Source organism: Eublepharis macularius, chromosome 10 (assembly GCF_028583425.1).
Source record: "Eublepharis macularius isolate TG4126 chromosome 10, MPM_Emac_v1.0, whole genome shotgun sequence".
Taxonomy (NCBI): Eukaryota; Metazoa; Chordata; class Lepidosauria; order Squamata; family Eublepharidae; genus Eublepharis; species Eublepharis macularius.
The window spans coordinates 89,444,807-89,466,335 of record NC_072799.1 but is presented as its reverse complement, the minus strand read 5'-3'; the positions used below and the strand labels follow the sequence as shown (position 1 = coordinate 89,466,335).

The 21,529-nt window shown below is 46.1% G+C and overlaps 1 protein-coding gene across 1 annotated transcript in view; it reads left to right on the top strand.

Moving 5' to 3' along the window:
* Nucleotides 1–21,529, top strand: part of CWH43 (cell wall biogenesis 43 C-terminal homolog) — a 63,437-nt gene that overhangs the window by 17,074 nt on the left and 24,834 nt on the right. Inside the window, exons 5-7 of the mRNA XM_054990193.1 lie at nucleotides 1,301–1,389; nucleotides 3,688–3,942; nucleotides 19,829–19,954. Coding sequence (XP_054846168.1) covers nucleotides 1,301–1,389; nucleotides 3,688–3,942; nucleotides 19,829–19,954 — 470 coding nt within the window. The remainder of the gene's footprint in view (nucleotides 1–1,300; nucleotides 1,390–3,687; nucleotides 3,943–19,828; nucleotides 19,955–21,529) is intronic.

The window sequence follows — 21,529 nt, the reverse complement described above, 5'->3', positions numbered from 1 at the left end:
ATTTTATTGTAGCATAAGCTTTCGAGAATCACGTTCTCTTCGTCAGATGCATGGAGGGCAGAAGGAAACTGGTCAAATATAGAGGAGGAGAACGGGGGGAGGAAAATTGGTTCGTCTTAAAGGTGCTACTGGACTCTTGTTTACAATTCATTTTTGCATACTTTGAGTACTTACTAGCTTTAGTAGAATTCCAAAAATCCTGTTGACCAAGGACTAACTGTGCAGTCTTAAAAAGAATTACTCTATTCTAAACCCATTCAAATCCATTGGCTTAGAAGGGTGTAACTCTGTTTAGGAGTGCCTTGCTAAATATATAACTTCAGCTGAGTATCCCAGTTTCTCTCCATTTCTTTTGCTCTGTGCTTTCTTTTATTTATATGCCTGCTCATCCATTAACTTGGTAATGTTGAATACAGAGAAACTTGTGCATGGTGTATGTGTAGCCAATTCTGGTAGCAACATTTTGCTTTATATGGGGTCCTGCTCAGGATAGGATGGTCTGTCTTTGAAAGGATGTTTTTGTGGGGTATGAGGGCTGTCCTATGGAAAATGAGAATTCTTATGTGCGAACAGAAATGATCTTAGCCTCTCTAGATCCAAATAAGGGTGATTATGCATGTCCCAGCATAGCGCTATATTCATGCAACAAGAATGTCTTCCTGGCACGGTTTCTGACGTCGTCATGCCTCGAGAGCAGCATGGTGGCACAATGTCAGAAATCGCGCCAGGAACATGCAGAATCGCCCTAAGTTGTGTAAAAATAAAGTTATTTGCTTATAGGTAAAAGAATGAAAGATTTAAATATTAATCTTTTTACAACTTTAAATACCTTTATTATTCCCCCTCCATATTTCTGTTTATTGACCATTTAAAGGCTTTTCAAGAAAGGCAGGATAACATCAAACAAAATTTAGTGTACATATCTTCGTATGCTAGCCAAAAATGGATAGGAAGTATTTGGCTAGTTTTATCTAAGTCAGGGCTTCTTTTCTGGGAAAAGAGGTGGTGAAACTCAGTGGGTTGCCCTTGGAGAAAATGGTCACATGGCTGGTGGCCCCGCCCCCTGATCTCCAGACAGAGGGGAGTTGAGATTGCCCTCCGTGCCAGTGGCCATTTTCAAGAGGTTCCTGAACTCCGTTCCACCGCGTTCCAGCTGAAAAAAATCCCTGCATACAGTCCTGATTTCCAAGTGCTTTCCCAGTTGGAATGGAGTTTAGTTTTATCCCAGGGATTTTTCTTTCAGTTATTGAGAACAAAAATGTGGTAATATTCTTTTCTCCCTTTTGCTTCAACTGAACAGCGGTGCAGTTCTCTTGGGTTTGGCTCATGGAGTGATGCTTTCTTTTTGGTCTTGGTCTGCCCTTGCCCTTTGTGGTTGGTGCCTAATAGGTGAGAATAAATTTTCTGTAAATCGTTAAGCCTCTTAAAGGCATAGATATCAGGAAAGAAGAATAACCTCTGCCAAAACTTTCTCATCTCACCCACATGTAATCCTTAAGGAGAACTTTCACTTGACACGTTACTTGAGAAACTGGGAAAGAGGAAAGATAGATCATTTTAACTTATCCCTGTATCTAGGGATGGATGACCCTCTCATTTTGGGGTGGTTTTGCTGATTTAGTGTTCATACTCCAGAGGAAGCAGTTTAAGAACGTGCATGTTTACCTGCGCTCCCATATTCTTTTTTTATTACAACAGAATAAAATGTAAATATTTTCTTACTTTGTTGGTGTCAAAAATCAACTAGATTTCTTTAGGCCACAGACAGGAAACACCTATTAATCTTTTAGGATAACTGTCTGAACTTAAGCCTGCTTGGAAGCCTTGATCCATAACTATTATATTTAGTAAGATGATAGGTGGCCCAGACATTCTTCAGTGACATGACCTAACCGTAACGCTTTTCAGTCTATTTTCTGGACTTAAAAACACAAAAAAGGTGGCAAAACCACACTCACCCTGATATAGGGTTCCCAGTTGCCCGCCAGTAGTGGGCAATGTTCCAGGGATTTGCACTGTTGCCCACTGATTGCTGGTGATTGGGGGAAGGGTGCAAGCCCCCTGGAGGTCACCCATCACTGGCAGGCAACTGAGAAAGCATGTGCCGGGCACACTCCTAGTGGGCACGATGACATCACGCTGGCTGCAGGCATGCTCCTGTGCTTTCCTGGCCCCAAAAGAGCCAGAATTAGCCCCATTCAAAGCATGGGAGCATGCCCGTGGCCAGCGTAATGACAATGATGTCATTGTGCAAGGCCTGGAGTGCATGCATGCAAAGGAGAGCACGTGGAAGGTAAGAGGTAAGTGCCAGATCCCCTCTCCCACTGGGAGGCCATAGGGTTCCTGGCAACCCTACCATGAGAGGCGGTCTTCATTTGCAGATGGATGGGACAATGTGCTAGTCTTTCTGGACTTCTCAACAACTTTGGTACAGTGGATACCCAAGTGCTAGATAAGCTGCTTGCAGAAGCTTTTTGGAATACAAAGGGTATTACTAAAATGAATGAATGAATTTTCTGATGGGACTGTAATCAGAAAATGATGGTGGGCAATTATTCCTCCTCCATCTTGGAGCTGTCCTATATTGTCTATACCTATATGAAGTCTTCAAGAGAGGTGGCTTAGAGTTCAATGTTATTAAAATATAGATAGCACTTACTTCTTTTCCCATTTTTCTATAACTCAGGAGCAGTGGGCAAGGACAAACAGACCAAACCCAAACATTTTCCATATATGTATTTACAGCCTGTTTTAATGTTTTGACTGCCCTGGGGACCCTAAGATGGGTCAAAAGGTAGCATAAAAATAAATGAAACCAGGGCTTTTTTTCTGGGAAAAGAGGAGGTGGAACTCAGTGGGTTGCCCTCGGAGAAAATAGTCACATGGCTGGTGGCCCCGCCCCCTGATCTCCAGACAGAGGGGAATTGAGATTGCCCTCCGAGGGCAATCTCAACTCCCCTCTGTCTGGAGATCAGGGGGCGGGGCCACCAGCCATGTGACCATTTTCAAGAGGTGCTGGAACGCCGTTCCACTGCATTCCAGCTGAAAAAAAGCCCTGAATGAAACAACCCTGTGAAGCAACAGAGGCTGAAAGGTAGTTACTAGGCCCAAGGTCATTGTGGCTGAACAAAGGAAGCCTATGTAAGCCTGAACATGCTGGTATTTGTGGGGTGGGGATGCAGAAAGCATTTGGGAACTTTTTGTTACATCTGTTTCCTAGTTTTACTGCAGTTGACTACGATTCTTGTTTTATATGAATACTTTCTTGACAGAATAGGCAACCCTCAGGAAGAATACTGAACATTTTGCTTGGCACTCAGGGCTAGTTTCCCACCCTGAGGCTCTAAGGCCAGTAGGTGGGCTGCCGTCGCCTCCTGAACTTGCACAGCCGCTGGCTAGGCCAGAAGCGAGACCACCTGTGGCGGTGGGTGCAGCATCGCTGGGCTTGGCTTGTTCCCCATGTGTCTGGCCAAGTTTAAGCTTCATCCCTCTTCATCCCCTGAGTTTACCTCCACACCTTCATCATAGGTAGATGTTGCCTTCCTCCGTTCCATTGCATTAAATGGAGGGTATGGTGTTACAATGCTGTTACGCAATATTTATTGTTGGTTGTAAAACATGGAGGTGCAGAAGGAAAATAGACTGTGATTTCCCCCCAATCACCATCATTCTTTTGTCTCTTCACAGGTGTAGTGGGAGCAGCCGGTCTGCTGAGGTTACCAACATGGGGTGCAGCTCTCGCTGGCGATGTCCTTGCCATCTTTACCATGTGGACCTGGCCTCGCATAACTGGAAGCTTCATTCGTTCTCTGCATCCTGTAAAAGTCATGACTACAGCGATGATTGCGTACATACTGGAAACATTCTTCTGTGTGTGGTGTACAGCTTATAAGTTTGTGCCGGGTGGAACTTATGCTCGAGAAAAGTCACATGTTCTTTTGGGTATGTTTGCTCTTCTTAACCGAGAGAAGCTGTCCGGTATGCTTCATTTGATCTGTCATGTATAATAATGCAAAAAGGAGGGAGGTAAATCCCACAAGGAACAAAATAATCAATTTCATGCAATTTATAATACAACAAATGAATTTATAGGTGCAATTAAAAGTGCTAATAATTCATAAATATTCCAACAATATAACAGATTCATAAATATCCATTCACAAATGTCCATACCAGTCCATATAAGACAATATTTCATATATGAGCATTCTCCAAATAGTCCACAACTTCCGGGTGAAAATCAAGGTCTGTTCACTTTCTTTCCAAAACTTCGTTCTCATACATTCATAAATATAAAATAGAAAGGCTTTCCTGCCATGAGGTGAAGTATAGGACCAGCAGTCAACCTCACTCCTGCATAACACTCGTGGAGTGAGTTGTAAAGGCAGCAGTAAACCTCATTCCTGCATAACCCTCAATCTGTGGCCGGCTGCAAGCAGATTTCGCACTTGCTTCTTCAGGAGTCTATTTCCTAAATAGAACATAAGTCCTGTCAGTTTTCCTATCATATGGATCTAATAAAAAATTTTAAAAATATTTTCTTTAAGGTACATTTATACTCACAAAACCCCCATGGGGAACTTCCCTAGGCAGTTAGATCACTCATCCCGGACAAGGCAGTGGTGTTTCTTCACGAGCGCCTAACGATAAGGGGCGGTTCCCTTAAATAAACAAACTTCATCTGTCTCTTAAAGATATACTGTCAAATTACAGCCATGCGGTTTCCTCCACCCTGTTACAAATAGCAACTCAAAGACAATTCATTATTCAGCCCTTTTGGTTTAACTGATCCCAATCTGAAAATCCAAAATGCTTCTCTTTGAAGTAGTGCTGTTTGTGCAGATTCACGATCTTTCCTATGCATAACCTCCACAACCGTCACCTTAAAGTCATTTTCTGCATGTCCCTGCTCTCTGAAATGCTGAGTCAGGGGTGCCTCCTGAATGTTGTTACGAATACGCGATATGTGTCCTAAAATGCGTACCTTAATGGGTCTTAACGTGCAACCTACGTATAGCAGTGTGCATGGGCATTCCAAAACATAAACAACCCCCTTTGTTTGACAATTCGCAAAATGTCTGATAACACATTTATTCTCACCAAACCTAAACTCTTTTCCTTCCTGGAACAGTTTACAAATTTGGCAGTGGGCACATTTATAATTTCCAGATGGTAAATTGTGCCCTCCGCTAGTGTCCCATATGTCAGCCCTAATCAAATTATTTTTCGCATTCTGTGTTCTGCGGAAGCCAATTCTAGGTTTCAATTCACAGCCTTTTATATTTTCCACAAGTTTCCAATGTTGAAAGATGATCTTTTTAATTTGATTCGCCCTTGGGGTAAAATCTAATCTGCATTGGGAAACTGCATCGGGATCCAGACCTACCATAAAGAAACAGATCGGAATTCTTATCTGGATGTCAAATCCTTCCATCCGCGTCATTTACGGGCAAATATACCCGACAGCCAATTGTTAAGGATTAAAAGGAACTCTTCCTCTATGTGGGACTTTGAGAGGGATGGTACTAATTTGTGCAAACAATTTAGAAGAAGGAACTATCCAGAAGAAGTGATCCGGACTGCTTGGCAGAGAGCAAGCCTAGTGGATAGAGAATCCCTATTTGAGGGACACAGAGACTTGCAGGAAAATAGAATCATATGGGGATTAGATTTTACCCCAAGGGCGAATCAAATTAAAAAGATCATCTTTCAACATTGGAAACTTGTGGAAAATATAAAAGGCTGTGAATTGAAATTTTTTCACAATGAATACAAGAAGCTGCCTTATACTCAGGGCTTTTTTTCAGGGGGAACGCGGGGGAACGGAGTTCCGGAACCTCTTGAAAATGGTCACATGGCTGGTGGCCCCGCCCCCTGATCTCCAGACAGAGGGGAGTTGAGATTGCCCTCTGCGCCGCTCAGTGGCACGGAGGGCAATCTCAACTCCCCTCTGTCTGGAGATCAGGGGGCGGGGCCACCAGCCATGTGACTATTTTCTCTGAGGGCAACCCACTGAGTTCCACCACCTCTTTTCCCAGAAAAAAAGCCCTGCTTATACTGAATCAGATGTTTAGTCTGTCAGAGTCAGTATTGCCTGCTCTGACTGGCAGCAGCACTCCAGGGACTCAGGTCTTTCACATCACCTACTACCTGGTCCTTTCAACTGCAGGTGCCAGGGATTGAACCTGGGACCTTCTGCACACCAATCAGATGCTCTACTGCTGAGCCACAGTCCCTCCCTGAGTATTTTCCTCTTTGCTTTCTCCACTTCATTGATAGTCAAAGAGGACTTAGCAATGCATGGAGATGGAGATGCTGTTTGTGTTAAAAGGTGTACAGAATTTTTAAAATACAGCCAGAAAGTAAAAGGATAGCCACTAGACTCTCATTACTTCTATACAGGGCTTCTTTTCTGGGGAAAGAGGTGGTGGAACTCAGTTGTGGAACTCAGGACTGCACAATGATGTCACTTTGGGTCAGCTGGAACAAGGGGGGAGGGTTTTTTAAAGTTTAGATCACCCTCGGTGAAAATGGTCACATGGCCAGTGGCCCCGCCCCCTGATCTCCAGACAGAGGGGAGTTGAGATTGCTGGCGCAGAGGGCAATCTCAACTCCCCTCTGTCTGGAGATCAGGGGGCGGGGCCACTAGCCATGTGACCATTTTCAAGAGGTGCCGGAACTCCGTTCCACCACGTTCCAGCTGAAAAAAAAGCCCTGCTTCTATAAGAAGTGAACCTTTGGGATTGACCAGCACCAAAATTGCTAAGCTAGCTATCATAGAGCAACTTTAGATATGATCAACTACTGAACAGAATGTCAGAGAGAAAATACAGTTCTGCTATATGAATCAGCCCTTCGGGGGGTACATATGTGTATAGTTTTAACCTGGTGACAAAGAAAACATTCAGCAGCACATGTACCTCAGGCCAGTGGGAGAGCTTTCAGCTCACACAAGGGGATTTCTTCCGGGCTGTGTATTTCTATTCTTTAGAGCTCAACTAGTGGCAACTTTCTTGTTTCTTCTGATTTCTTGCAGGTCTCGCTGTTACTTCCTGCTCTCTTATCCTGTCTAACATACTGTCTTTCTGTTACGGCATCTTGTACAGGGAAACACCCTTGTCGTAAAAGTAAGGTTGTAAAAAAATAATGCATTGTGACCGTAGTTGTGGGTCTTTCAAAACGTGCAAAAGTTGAAAGGTTGGAGTCCTACGCTTTTATCAGAATTTTCAATTTTATCCGAAATTTCAATTCGGACTTGTATTAATTACAAGGGATGTAAGAAGAGGCAGTGAAACTTATGAAACTGGTAAAATTTTAGAACATTGAAATATTTGATGATCAGATCATTATGGAACAGATTCAAATGAGTAATAGATGGCTTAGGAACTTCACTTTTCCTCAGACTTTTAAAAGAAAAAAGTAGAGGTGTGCTTCTTGGCAGAGTGTTATATGTGGAGTTCACCTTTTATATTGATTCTGGAATATCAAATGGAAATCACCACAGATTATTTCAAGAAACCAAAGGCTTTCTACAAAGGATGAGTGGTAAACTAGTGGTCAACTATTTTAACAGAAATAGAAAGCAGGGTAAGATGCAGAAACTAAGCTGTGGTTGGATACACATTAGGATAAATATGTCCATCCCTTTGCAAAGAATGTATTATACACAAAGTAAAGAAGATCAAAATATAGGGATGAGACATGTAATCTTTTGTTCAATAGCCTCAGAATCAAAGGGGGAGGAGAGAGCATGTGCCATTGTGGTGTAGTGGCTAGAGTGATGGACTGGAAGACCCAGGTTCGGTTCCTTTGAAGCTTGCTGGGTGACCTTGGGCGAGTCATATACTAACCTACGTCACAGGATTGTTGTGAGGAAAAATAGAAGAGAAGAGAATGGTGCAAGCTGTTTGGGGTATCCTTGGGGGAGAAAGCTAGGGTACAAATCAAGTTTATTTACACACCCACATTTTTATTTCATTGCATTTTTCATTTTTTAAATCAAACACCTGTAGGCAGCATTGTTTATATTCACATAGAAAACAATAAAAAAATAGTAATAACAACTGCAGTTATATACCACTCTTCTAGACATTAGTGCCCAATCACAGCAGGGAGCAAAATTATTGTTATTATTCCCACAATACAGCTGGGGAGCTGCAGCTGAGAGGAGTGGTTTGCCCAAGGCCGCCTACTAAATTCATGGCAGGAGTGAGATGTGAACCAGCAGAGTACTGGTTTGCAGCTCAGCCACTTACCTGCTATCGGTCTCTCTAAACGTTACAAAGTACCTAGGGCTGCTCAAGTGAACCTCATTTCACGTGTGTCCCCTCCAACTTCCCATGCTCTCGCTCACACATTCACTCTTCCATTTGCTCCGCATGAGCACATTCACGAGTTTTGTACTGTAACCACAGCTTAGAAAGCCTCGTATCTGTGTAGTCAGAACTATGTGCTGTCCCTTTAACGATTGGTACTCATGGGAATTGTAGCCCCCCCTCCAATATAGAAGTTTATTGTAGGCTTCCTGTGAAGGTGTTAAAGTTTTATGGTCTTCTTCCCCGCTTTGTTCGGATCCTTTCCCTCAAGGATGCAACAGTCATAATGAATTTACCGCTAGTCTACGAATAAATCTGGACCAATAAAGATGTACCTTGCTTCTAATGGAATCATGTCTCGTTCACTGGCTCTAACTGTAAGTAAGGATTCCTTTAAATCTGGGTTGAAAGAGGCTGCGCATTAGAGCTATCTGGAAGCCAGCATCTTCCAGAATAGTAAATTCATTAAAAGGCTCATCTTGCTCCTTCACAAAGTAAATTCATTAAGAAGCATGTTCTGCTCCTTCAAGATCACCATAGTGAATTAATAGCTACAGCATGTTTTGCTCTTGCAAAGATAAAAAATAACATGTGTGCATGTCTGCATGAAGACGGGGAAAAGACAGCAAAATCTTAGCTCTCTCTTCTCCTGGCTGCATAAGGCTTCCCCTTTGTCCTGTAAATGCTGATACTGGCGCCTTTCAGTTGCTAATTGACTGATCAGCCCGGGAGCCCACCTTCGCTAGCCAGAGAAGGAAGCAAGCAGCTTAAATAAGAATGTTTCAGCCGCCTGCATGCTTTTATTCTCAAGCAGAGAAAATGTTTCATGCCTGTTGTTTGTGATTTGAATGCTTCTTAACTCAAAGTGGAGGAGAGCTCCAGTACGGATCACCTCTCTCACACCGCTTTGAGTTGCAAAACCCCTAAATGCTGAGCCCACAAAGGGATTCAAACTTTGAAGAGCACACGCGTTTGAAAAGCATCTCCAGAATCCAGCCTACGCTGGGAAAAGTTGCTGAGCGCAAACAGCTCCTCAACACAGAATCCTAATTTGGCAAAGCTACCAAGGGGAACTTGCAAGGCTTTCAGCATAAGAAGAGTAGGTACGGCTAGGGAGCACATCCACACCCCTAGTGGTCACTTAGAGCGACTACAACTGAATTCTTATAAAGCTCACTCACTGCGCCCCCGGTGGCCAACCTCGGAAGTGCAGCCAACAATTCTGTTCAAGCTATACAGAAGTCACGTGCTTGCGCTACCACAACAGTGCCACCACAACAGTGCCATCCTAGTGGGCTGAAGTAGTACTGCCGCTTCATCACTGCATCCCAGTGGCCAGCCTCGGAAGTGCAGCCAACAATTCTGTTCAAGCTATACAGAAGTCACGTGCTTGCGCTACCACAACAGTGCCACCGCAACAGCACCACTCTAGTGGGCTGAAGTAGTACTGCCGCTTCAAAAAATAATTTTTTTTTTGCCACAATGGATACTCCTGTGGGAAATCCGGCAGGTGAAGAGCACATCATGGATCCTGCCAATGCACCCACTACTCCCTCCAATGGCAACGATGAAGCTGAGTCCAAACGTCCACCACAGAAAGGAACATTGATGTTCACGGTGCGAAAATTTTTATGCTATCCTCCTTCCATGACTTCATTGTCCAAGCACAGCAAAACAGCCTCACAACGTAGCAGCGGTTCTCGCCGGTCTACAGCCTCCTTGCTCGCCTTGGAGGTAGCCAAAGCAAAGGCAGAAGCTGCTGTGGCAACCAAGAGGGCTGAATTTGCCAAGAAGGAAGAAGAACTGCTGAAAGAAGCTGCCAACAGGGAGGCTCAGCTACAGAAGGAAGCTGCCATCAGGGAAGCTCAACTACGGAAGGAAGCTACCGACAGGGATGTTCAGCTATGGACAGTCCAAAAGGAAGCAGAAGCAGCAGAGTTATGTGCCAAGGTGAAGGCCCTACAAGATGGCCTCTGAGATTCGGATTCAAACCTCAGCCTACCAGAGCTGGAGGAGCTGGATCCAACGCAACAGGCACTGTCCTACATAGAGGAACATAGTGCCTCCACACTGGACTTCGCCACACCACTGCTCAACTCCACTGCTCAAACCAGAAGGGTCGACTCATCCTGTGCCTTCCTCAGCTGTCTGGATTTCGACTGCACCTACAGAGCCCCTGTGTACTCCACTGGTACCTGCTGCTCCAGCCTCACCAGCAGCACCCTGGCATTCTCCAGCAGAGTCAACTCAGCCTGTGCCTTCTTTGCCTGTCTGGATTTCGGCTGTACCTGCAGAGCCCTTGTGTGCTCCACTGGTTCCTGCTACTCCAGCCTCACCAGCAGCACCTCAGCCACTGGCTCCTGTCACCCCAGTCTCATCTGCAGAGCCTAAGCCCACACCTCTGGCTCCTGCTCTCCTAGACTGGAATCCAGTTACACCCATTGCATCAACTGATTGCAAGACCCATATAAAATGCCACGAGTGTGGCAGCGACACACATGTAACTGCCATGCACACAGACGCCACGCCAACACAGCCAGTTGTGCCTGACAACCCTGCCTCCCAAGGGGAGAAGCCTGTTTCAGCCCACTGCACTCAAGTGTGCGGCGTTGGGAGCAACAACCAGTCCTGCCATCAGATGTGTCTCGCCAAAGTCTTTCCTGCTGGCCAACCTGAACAGGCCATCAAGATGTACGTCATCCTAGATAGCCACAGTACCCGGTCCCTGGTCGACCCAATATTCTTTGAGCTCTTCAACATATCAGGAGATGAACTGCCATACACCCTCAGAACATGTGCTGGGGTCCAGCGCACGGTGGGGAGGAGAGCCGCCGGGTTCCAAATTGAATCTCTCTCTCTCTCTTTTTTTTTAATTTTAAAACTACTACATACATACATAACCTACAAAACAGTAACTACAAAAGACTACAATAACACAAGGGATGGGAAAAAAGGGAGAAAAAAGAGAAAGGGAGGGAGGGGTGGAAAAAAGGGGAAGGTGACCTACAAACACTAAACACTACATTTCAATGCTTTCCCTTCATACTGCCATAGTAAAAAAAAATAGCTTAATAAAATAGTGACGGAGTGGTTGATCATACAAATTACAAATTACAGTTCAAATTAAATCTTTTCCCCTCCCCTGGGCCTCGGGCGCAATTCCCTCTGCGCAGCTACCGCCGGAGCGCCCATTGCCTCCCCCCTCCCTTCAGGCTTCGGATCCTCTTCTTTTTGCTTGGTGTCTGGTCCCAATTCTGAATTTTTATCCACAAAATCCCTTAGCTGATCTTCCAAATTAATCTTGTAAGCTTTATCTTTATAACTAAACCCGATTCCTTCCGGGAGTAGCCATTTGTACTTTATGTCCCGTTCCCTCAAAAGAGCTGCCAACATCTTGTACTTAAATCTTTTCTTCCGCACTAAAAATGGAACATCCTTCAATATCTTGACTTTATTAAGTCCAATTCCGCATTGTATGAATTATATAGGATACTGTCCCGGACCCTCCTAGATGAAAACTCGATAACAATCTCGCGAGGCAGCTGCCGTTTCGTTGCATATTTTGAAGATGCCCGACGGACTCCCAAAATAGCGCTTTTCACTTCTTCTTTAGTTGCCCTCGCGGGTGTCGCTAAAAGTTCCGAGGCGAGATCCCATAAATCCTCTTTTTCCTCCTCTTTAACATTCTGGAGACGCAAAATGGTTTGTGTTCGCTCCACTTGCAGTCCGATCAGCTGGTTTTCCACCAACTTTAATTCCCTGTTCGTTGCTCTCGTAAGTGACGCACTTTCCCGGGCAGACTTCTCTGCCCCCCCCCCCGCTGCTTCTTTAATGGCTTTCACATCGCTTTCAATTAAGCCCACCCTTTGATCTGTTTCATTCAGCTTGTCAACAAAGGGTTTTATGGCTTCCATAACCGCTCTTTTAACCAGTTCCTCAAGCGTCTCGCCCCTCTGCAAGGCCGCCGTAACTGACTTGCCAAGAGAAGGACTCTGCTTTTTTGCTGCCATTTTAGGGGGGGGGGAACCGCCAATCTTCTGAGACTCTATGAGGGGGGAAAAATCCGAGTCTTCTAACCTTCAGACCCCACCACTCCTCACATACGCTTGTAGTAACAGAAGGGATTCGCTTACTTGCAGGCTTTCGCCTAATCCTGCTCCTTGCTGTTTTCCATAGCCCGGCAGCACACTAGGTGCCGCGCTCGTCTGCCGGCCTCCATGGGGACAAACGGGTGATTTACCCCCTGCCTCGATCTGTCAGAGGGCTCTTCCCACCGCGTCCCGGACTCAGACTCCCTGCCTGAGAGTCTGAGGGCTAACCTTTGCAGATCAGCCGCCCGGCCAGGCGGCTCGGCCGCTTCCTCTCGGACCTGCCGAGAGGAGCGTCCGACATGGCTGCGAAAACAAAACCGAATCCCAAATTGAATCTCTCGACGGCAGTATCCAGTTCTCTCTACCTCCACTGTTGGAATGCGATGCCATACCAGATGATTCCGACCAGATTCCGACACCAGACGTAGTGCTCCATCATCCTCACCTACAATCAATAGCAGATCACCTTCCTGCCCTGGATCCAGATGCACAGATCTTGCTTCTGCTAGGGATAGATGCCACCAATCTGCTAGTTTGCCACAAGGTGATTGTTGGACCTCCTGGCACCCCACATGCCCGAGGTACGGCCTAGGATGGGTAATAGTGGGGAATGTGTGTGTAGATCACTTACAGATGCCAAACCAGATGAGCGTCTTCGCCACAACCATTACGGATAACGGACGAGCCTCACACTTGAAGCCATGTCCAGAACACTTCACACTAACGGAAGAGGACTATGGCCTTGGAACTACAGTGTTCCGAACAACCAAAGATGATAACATGCTCGCCCCATCTATGGAAGACAAGCAATTCCTACAACTAATGGAAAAGGAACTTCAGCAAGACGACTCTGGAAGTTGGATTGCTCCACTCCCTTTCCACACACCTAGGCAGCGATTGCCCAACAACCGTGAACAAGCCCTATCTCGACTCAACACCTTGCGCAGAATCCTGGCAAGGAAGCCTGAGAGGAAGGCCCACTTTGTGGAATTTATGGACAAGATGCTGCAGAATAAACATGCAGAACTTGCACCTCCACTGCGAGAGGGAGAAGAATGCTGGTACCTGCCATTCTTCGGGGTATACCATCCCCAAAAGCCCGGCCAGATCAGAGTGGTCTTCGACTCCAGTGCCCAATTTCAAGGATTCTCATTGAATAAGACCCTCCTAACTGGACCGGACTTGACCAACAGCCTACTTGGTGTACTCATCCGCTTTAGAAAGGAAGCCGTAGCTGTCATGGCGGACATCCAGCAGATGTTCTATTCCTTCCTCGTCAGAGATAATCACCACAACTACCTACGCTTCTTATGGTTCAGTGATGAACTGCATAGCCAGAAGATTACCGAGTATCGCATGCGAGTCCACGTGTTCGGCAATGGACCGTCCCCAGCAATTGCCAACTATGGGTTGCATCAAACTGCACGCATAGGAGAAGGGAAGTACGGCCTGGACGCAAGGCAATTTGTGGAATGGGACTTCTATGTGGATGATGGACTGAAGTCCTTACCCACTCCAGAAGAAGCCGTGGACCTGCTAAAGAGAACACAACAAATGCTGGTTGCAGCCAATCTTAGGCTGCACAAAATTGCATCCAACAGCACGAAGGTGTTGGAAGCATTTGCTCCAGAAGACCATGCCAAAGGACTACAGGATCTAGACTTGGGTGGTGACACCCCCCTCCTCCAACGCAGCCTTGGACTGAGTTGGGACCTGAAGAAGGACACCTTCATCTTCCGAGCACCAGCCCAAGAGAAACAGTTCACACGACGAGGAGTCCTGTCAGCAGTGAACAGCTTGTTTGATCCCTTGGGGTTTGCTGCACCAGTGACCATCCAAGGAAAACACCTCCTACGCACTCTCTGCTTAGGCACCAAAGACTGGGATGAGCCTCTTCCCCTTGACCAAAGAAAGGAATGGGAGGCCTGTAGAGGTTTGCTCAACTGCCTGCAAGCTATCCAGATCCCACGCACCTATGTATCAGTCTCACCTGCCACCGCCTCCCGCAGAGAACTACACGTCTTCTCAGACGCATCCACGAAAGCGATTGCAGCCGTGGCATATCTGCAGGTCGTTGGCGGGGAGAACCAAGTCCACATGGGCTTCATCCTGGGGAAAGCTAAGTTAGCCCCGCTACAGGGACACACCATCCCACATCTGGAACTATGCAGTGCTGTGCTTGCTGTGGAGCTTGCAGAGATAATAGAGAGAGAGATGGACCTTACCTTTGATGCCACTACCTTTTACACAGACAGCAAAGTAGTGCTTGGATACATACACAATCAAAGTCGTCGGTTCTATGTGTATGTCAGCAACCGAGTAGAGCGTATTCGACGATCCACATGCCCTAGCCAGTGGCGACATGTCCCTACGGATCAGAATCCGGCAGACCACGCAACATGGTCTATCCCTGCCTCACAGCTGGCTGAGTTCTCCTGGCTGAAAGGACCTGACTTCCTCCTGCGTTCGGTCAATCCAGTACAACATGAGGAGGAACACTACGAGCTCCTAGACCCAGACCAGGACAAGGAAGTTCGGCCTCAAGTCACTTGCATGAAAGTGGGAGTTGAGACCGACCGCCATCTAGAAGCAAAGAGATTCGAACGATTCTCCAAATGGAAGCCACTTGTTCTGGGGATGGCACACCTCATCCACTTTGCTCGCCACTGGAATACAGAGCCAACCTCGTCAGAAGTACGACGTAGGGCAGAGCTCCTGATTTTCCAGAGAGTACAACACAAGTTCTATGTAGAAGAACTCGAAAACACCAAGAAAGGGTTGCCTATACCCAAGAACAGTCCGCTACTTAAGCTGAACCCCTACCTCGATGATGATGGCTTACTTCGGGTAGGAGGGCGTTTGAAGGCAGCTGATGTAGGCTCAACAGTAGCGAACCCTATCATTCTTCCAGCTCGACATCACATGACTGTCCTCTTGGTGCACCACCACCACGAGCGGGTTCATCATCAAGGACGTCACTTCACAGAAAGAGCCATCAGAGCAGCGGGCCTATGGATTGTGGGAGTGAAAAGATGCATCGCTGCAGTCCTACAGACCTGCATACAATGCCAGAAGCTCAAAGGTCCCCATCAGCAGCAGAAGATGGCCGACCTGCCACCAGATCGACTCTGCACTGAGCCCCCTTTCACTAATGTTGGACTTGACATATTTGGCCCCTAGAATGTAGTGACACGCAAGACCAGGGGAGGACAAGCCAACAGCAAGAGATGTCTGAGCATCCGAGCCGTACACATCGAAGTGATTGAGTCCATGGATGCTTCCAGCTTCATAAATGCCCTCAGAAGATTCCTTGACATACGGGGACCTGTCAAGCTACTGAGGTCTGACTGTGGCACGAACTTTATTGGCACCTGCAAGGAGCTGGGAATCAATGGGAGCACAGATCTGGACCCAACCCTCAGCAGCTACCTGAGCGACCAGAATTGTAAATGGAACTTCAACCCTCCCCATGCCTCTCATATGGGAGGAGTGTGGGAGCGCATGATTGACATTGCACACAGAATATTAGACTCTATGCTAGCAGGAAAACCTTCTCTCACTCATGAGACCTTGGCTACCCTCCTGGCAGAGGTGTCTGCTATCATCAATGCCAGACCTTTAGTCCCAGTATCGTCTGATCCTGAGAACCCTACCATCTTAACACCAGCCACCTTGCTGACACAGAAGACAGGCGCCTGGCCTGCACCTCAGGGAGACTTCATCTCTAAGGATATGTTCAAGCAATGCAAGTGGGAGAAGTCTGAGCCCAACCTACGAGAAGGTGATGTCGTCCTCCTGAAAGACAAGGACGCTCCTAGGATCTCGTGGCCCATGGGACTTATAGATCGAGTTCTACCCAGCGCGGACGGGTTGGTCCACAAGGTTGACGTTCATGTAGCCAGACACGACGGCCCGAAGATTTTCACCAGACCAGTCACCGAAGTGATCCTGCTTGTTCGGAAGACTGATCTCGAAGACTGAAGCTCAAGCTTTGCATGCCATTTGTTGCTTATATGCTATATTTAGCCTTTATTGCCTAGTTATGAGAATAGTGTAGCATGACATATATGCTTAGACTTTATAGGATACTCTACTAGCTTGCATGTTGGGGTGGAATCCATAGGATCCCAGGCGGGGAGTGTACTGTAACCACAGCTTAGAAAGCCTTGTATCTGTGTAGTCAGAACTATGTGCTGTCCCTTTAACGATTGGTACTCATGGGAATTGTAGTCCCCCCTCCAATATAGAAGTTTATTGTAGGCTTCCTGTGAAGGTGTTAAAGTTTTATGGTCCTCTTCCCCGCTTTGTTCGGATCCTTTCCCTCAAGGATGCAACAGTCATAATGAATTTACCGCTAGTCTACGAATAAATCTGGACCAATAAAGATGTACCTTGCTTCTAATGGAATCATGTCTCGTTCACTGGCTCTAACTGTAAGTAAGGATTCCTTTAAACCTGGGTTGAAAGAGGCTGCGCATTAAAGCTATCTGGAAGCCAGCATCTTCCAGAATAAGTTTGGTATCTGTTCCTCCTCAATTGCTAAAAGTATCCCAGTTTCCTCCATCTCCCACATCCATTCATTGAAATGTAGATCTAGAACTTTCTCACACCTTAAAGAAATGCAAATTGCCAAGTCAAAGGAGCCTACGGCAAATTGCCAAGTCAAAGGAGCCTACCGGGCAAACTGGCAAGTCAAAGGATCCTCGCAGAGCTGAACTCGTTTGAAGATACAACCACACAAAGGGAGCTCCCATGAAATCTGCAGGCACGTGCACCAAGCAAGAATAACCTGCACATGAATTGAGGACCACACACAAAATCCTGCACTTGAGCACCCCCAGGTAATTCTGCAACACGTCAAGAGACTGAATGCTACAGCAACTCTCTAAAGCACACTCAATAAATCTGGCAGATACAAATCTGTCAGTAACAAAAACTGACATGTACTCTACAGAGCAGTCCTAGATCCTGAGGATCTACAGCTTCTACAGAGCAGTGTTTCCCAACCTGTGAGTCAGAACCCAGAGTGGGTTGTGAAGCCTCTGAAAGTGGGTTGCAGGCCAGCCATCTCCCCTTCTGGAGCCTTTGCCCAGCCGAGGCTCAGTTAATTCAAAGTTTTAAGCAGTAAGGGTGGCAGGGCAAAGGCTCCGGAAGGGGAAACCGTCCAGCACGCCAGAGGCAGCAGAGGGGTGTGAGAGAATCTGTCCCCTCCAGAGTGATCTCCACTGGCTCTGTCATTTAAAACTATGCTTCCTGGCTAACATCGTATCTCCTGAGACATGAAGAACATGAGCCAGAAGTCCTGTGAAAAGAGATTCTCTGTTTCCCATCTGCTCTCTCCAGCCAGCCCCCTTCCTTCTCTTTCGTATTCATGTGCTCTTTTCAGGTATATTTTTCCCATCTGTCAACCCTCCGCCTATTCTTGCCTAAGATCTTTTTGGGGAATCCTAAACTTGCTTTTCCTGCAAACATGCAAAAGCCAAACTCTCCCACCAGCCAGTAAAAAGGAGAGACCTTCTTTAATCTCTTCAGATCACCCTCAAAACAGGGTGAAAAAAACCAATTTGGAGGAATTAAGCTCTGTGTCAGAGGGAACTCTCTTCCTGCTTCCACAGCCAGACTAGCTTGGAAAATTGACACACTTTCCAATTAAGGGGAGCAGAACATGTAATTTAGGGATTAGGCTGTCTGTCTTTGGCTGGCAGAACGGTGATAGTTATAGGAGCCTATACAAAAGAATATCCAAGAAATAATTGTACCATCCAGGAATTCAGGGTGAGCCCTGGGTGCGAATCTGCACATTTCTTGAATTTGAATGAGCTAGGGATTTTCCAGAAAGGCAACAAAAGGAGATTGCCCCTAGGCAGAGCTGACAAAAAGGGCTGGCAGGGTGGAGGCTTCGCCCGCGCCTGTAGCAGGTTGATAGGAGACATTCAGGCAGGGAAAATACAAGTAAGCAAGCCCATCTGGCTGCTTGATAGTCATCAGAGTTTGTGCTCAGGAAGACTTGCCCTTGCAGATGAGATTACATTAATAGATCTAGGTGGGTGCAAGCCCCTGTGGTAGGCATGCTGATGTCCCATCAGTGAATCAATCTCCTGCCCAAAGTTATGGCCACTCATCATTAGGCCTTGGCCTTATCTTCTCCAATGCATGGCATTTCTAGCTCCTAATATGGCTGCCAAAATGAATTTAGCCAAGATGGAGTTGGAGCAAACAACACACATTAGGGAATGGGGTTCCTTTTAACAAGGGGAGGCTGAAGAGTAGGTGGAGCTGTTCAGTGCATGGAGAAGCTAGAGGAGGAGAGAAAGCGGTGTGTGTATGAGAAAGAGGTTGTGTCTTGGCACTGCTTCTTCAGTAGCCCAACCTCTTGCCCAGCCCCCTGCACTTCCTAATCGCCCTCTCTGCCTGCTATGGGAGCCACTTGCCACCCACCTCTTTGCCATCACCTGCCATGTTCCCACACCACCTCAACCTGGTGCCCCCCACACTCCTCCTTAATCTCTTGACCCAGCTGCGGATGGGTCACCATACTAGGTACATTTGGACTTAGGATCACCATACCCAAAAGGTTAGGAAATACTGCTACAGAGAAATCAAAGTAAAAGAATTTCTCAACTACTGTGAAACGTTATGTACAATTTTAATCTTTCTCCCGAGGCTCTTACAGTTCACTCCTAAACACTGTTATATTTTCTAAATTCATTGAAATAAATGGGCTTAGAAGGATGTAACTCAGCTTAGGACTGCACTGTTAATCAGCTTCTAATGCTGGTTATTGCAATGAAGTCTGATTTGAATACTTTCATTATTAAAACAATGTGAAATCAATACAAGTTTGTTCTATTTATTCACAACCTGTAAAGAAAACCTAAAATGTATACAAAAAAAGTTCATGGGGGAATTTGGAAGTATGGCTGGATAGCAAGTTAATAAAGCCAAACTGGAATTATAAATCAAGATGGGTAGCCGTGTTAGTCTGTCTGTAGCAGTGGAAAAGAGCAAGAGTCCAGTAGGGTATACCCTACCACTAATTCCCTACCACTAATTTTGTTAGTCTTATAGGTGCTACTGGACTCTTGCTCTTTTCCCCTGGAATTATAAGGTATGAATGTTGACGTTAAAGAGGAGATAAAAAGTATGTGAAGTGGGAATGATGTCAGAGTTCAAGCGAGCTGTGTAGGCTTCTTTGATCCCCCTTTGCATGGAATTACTTTTTCAGCATACTCACTGTGTCCTTTTTCTGACATTTATTTTTTTAATGCTTCCACTCCAAACCTGGATTTGTTTTGCTCCTCTTCATCCATGTTCTGACAAGACAGGTGATTCACAACGTCTTGGGATGTACTCAAGGCTTGGCTTTGTGTGCTTAAGTGTTTTCTTCTTATCAATGGTGAAAGAAGTCATTTTTTGTTGTAGGAATCATCATGCTATTTATTGTCATAGACATATTAGTTGACTGTAAGAAAGATCTTCATTATCTATTTGGGGTCAAAAATAGTCAGAAACCCCTCTTCAAACAAAGTGAAAAGTTCATCAAATTAGGTGAGTATAACTTGCTTTATTCCTAAAAACAAATCGTTAAACAATTTCATTCCTAAAGAAACTTTCTGATTAGAAATGTGAATGTATAGGGTTACGGTGATTGTTTTTAGATGCCCTACTGATAAATAAAATATCAGGGCTTGGATCCTTCAAGATGATACTACCTGTAATACTTGAATTCCTACTACTGTCTCTTAACTTAAAATGTGCCTGGTCGACAGGTGGTGAGGTGGCCCTAGACTTCAATGAGCACTCCACCATTGGGGGGGGGGCAGCCCATGACAAGCCTGTGGTGATGGTTGGGCCTTGTGAAGCCTTTCTTGCTGCTCAGCTGATTAGCAGCCAGGCCAACAGGAAAGCCCTACCTGCCACTCGGCTGATTGATGGCCAGGTCAAAGGGGAACTCCTGCCTGCCAATCAGGTAACGAGTGGCAGGCCCAGAGGGGAACTGTTCTGGGGCAAGCGGGGAAGAGCTGGGCGTGGAGCACTGGACCAGCTCCCCAACTTGCATGGAACAGCCTGTCTGTCTTCTGGAGCCAGGATGTCCTAATTATGTCAGCTTCACAATGGAGAAAGGGAGGTGGCCAAGGGTGTCATGCCAGTACCTGCTCCAGGCTTCAAGGGAGCAGGACTGGAGGGAGGAGGGCAGAAAAATCCCTCCCTAATCCTGACTGAAGACTCATGGGTGTGGTGGAAGAGGATGTGGGGCACAGGGTCAACCTGGCAAATGAAGGGGTGGGCGCACAGCCTGTTTCTTGTCTGTCACTCCAAAACATCAGGGGATGATTGCACGTTCTGATGTACCTTCAATGTGGAGAAAAATCCCATTCCATTCATACATTTATCCCCTCCTCCTCCTCCTCCTCCTCCTCCTTCCTCTTTAAAGTTCACACTTTTCTGGCTAAAGCCGAGAGTTCTAAGCAGAGTCACATCCTTTCAAGTCTGCTGACCTCATGGACTTAACAGGGGGAAACTCTGTTTAGAATTATACTGTAAATTGGTTTAAGGAAGAGAGCAAGAGGAAGATTTAGATCTAGCTAGATGAAGCCACTTTTCAAAGAAATGGGTGGCAATGCAACTGAAGAAGGCTCACACAAGATGTGGAGAGTGATCAGGCTATAGATTAGAATGAGGCAGAGAGAAAGAGACAGACAGAGAGAGTGCACATTATATGGCCTCTGCAGGAATCTGCCAGCTCAGGGCCAAGCTAGAAGTGATGAATGACGCTTGAATGGCAAGTGAACAGACTCACGTGTATTCCTCCCTGTTCACTTGCGCGCCACTTGCGCTCCACTCGGTCACAGTGATCGAGTGGAGAGCAAGTGGAGCACAAGTGGACAGGGAGGAATACACATGAGTCTGTAGTGATCACGTAGTGATCAAGTGGAGCGCAAGTGAATGGCAAGTGGACAGGGAGGAATACACATGAGTCTGTCCACTTGCCATTCAAGTGTAATTCGTCACTTGTAGCTTGGCCCTCAGTGTATTTCAGATGTTCTGCTATGCAAATCTATGTCACTATTCCTGCCATTCTGAAGTCTGCATTTTTTAGGTAAGGTAATATGAAGACTTTAT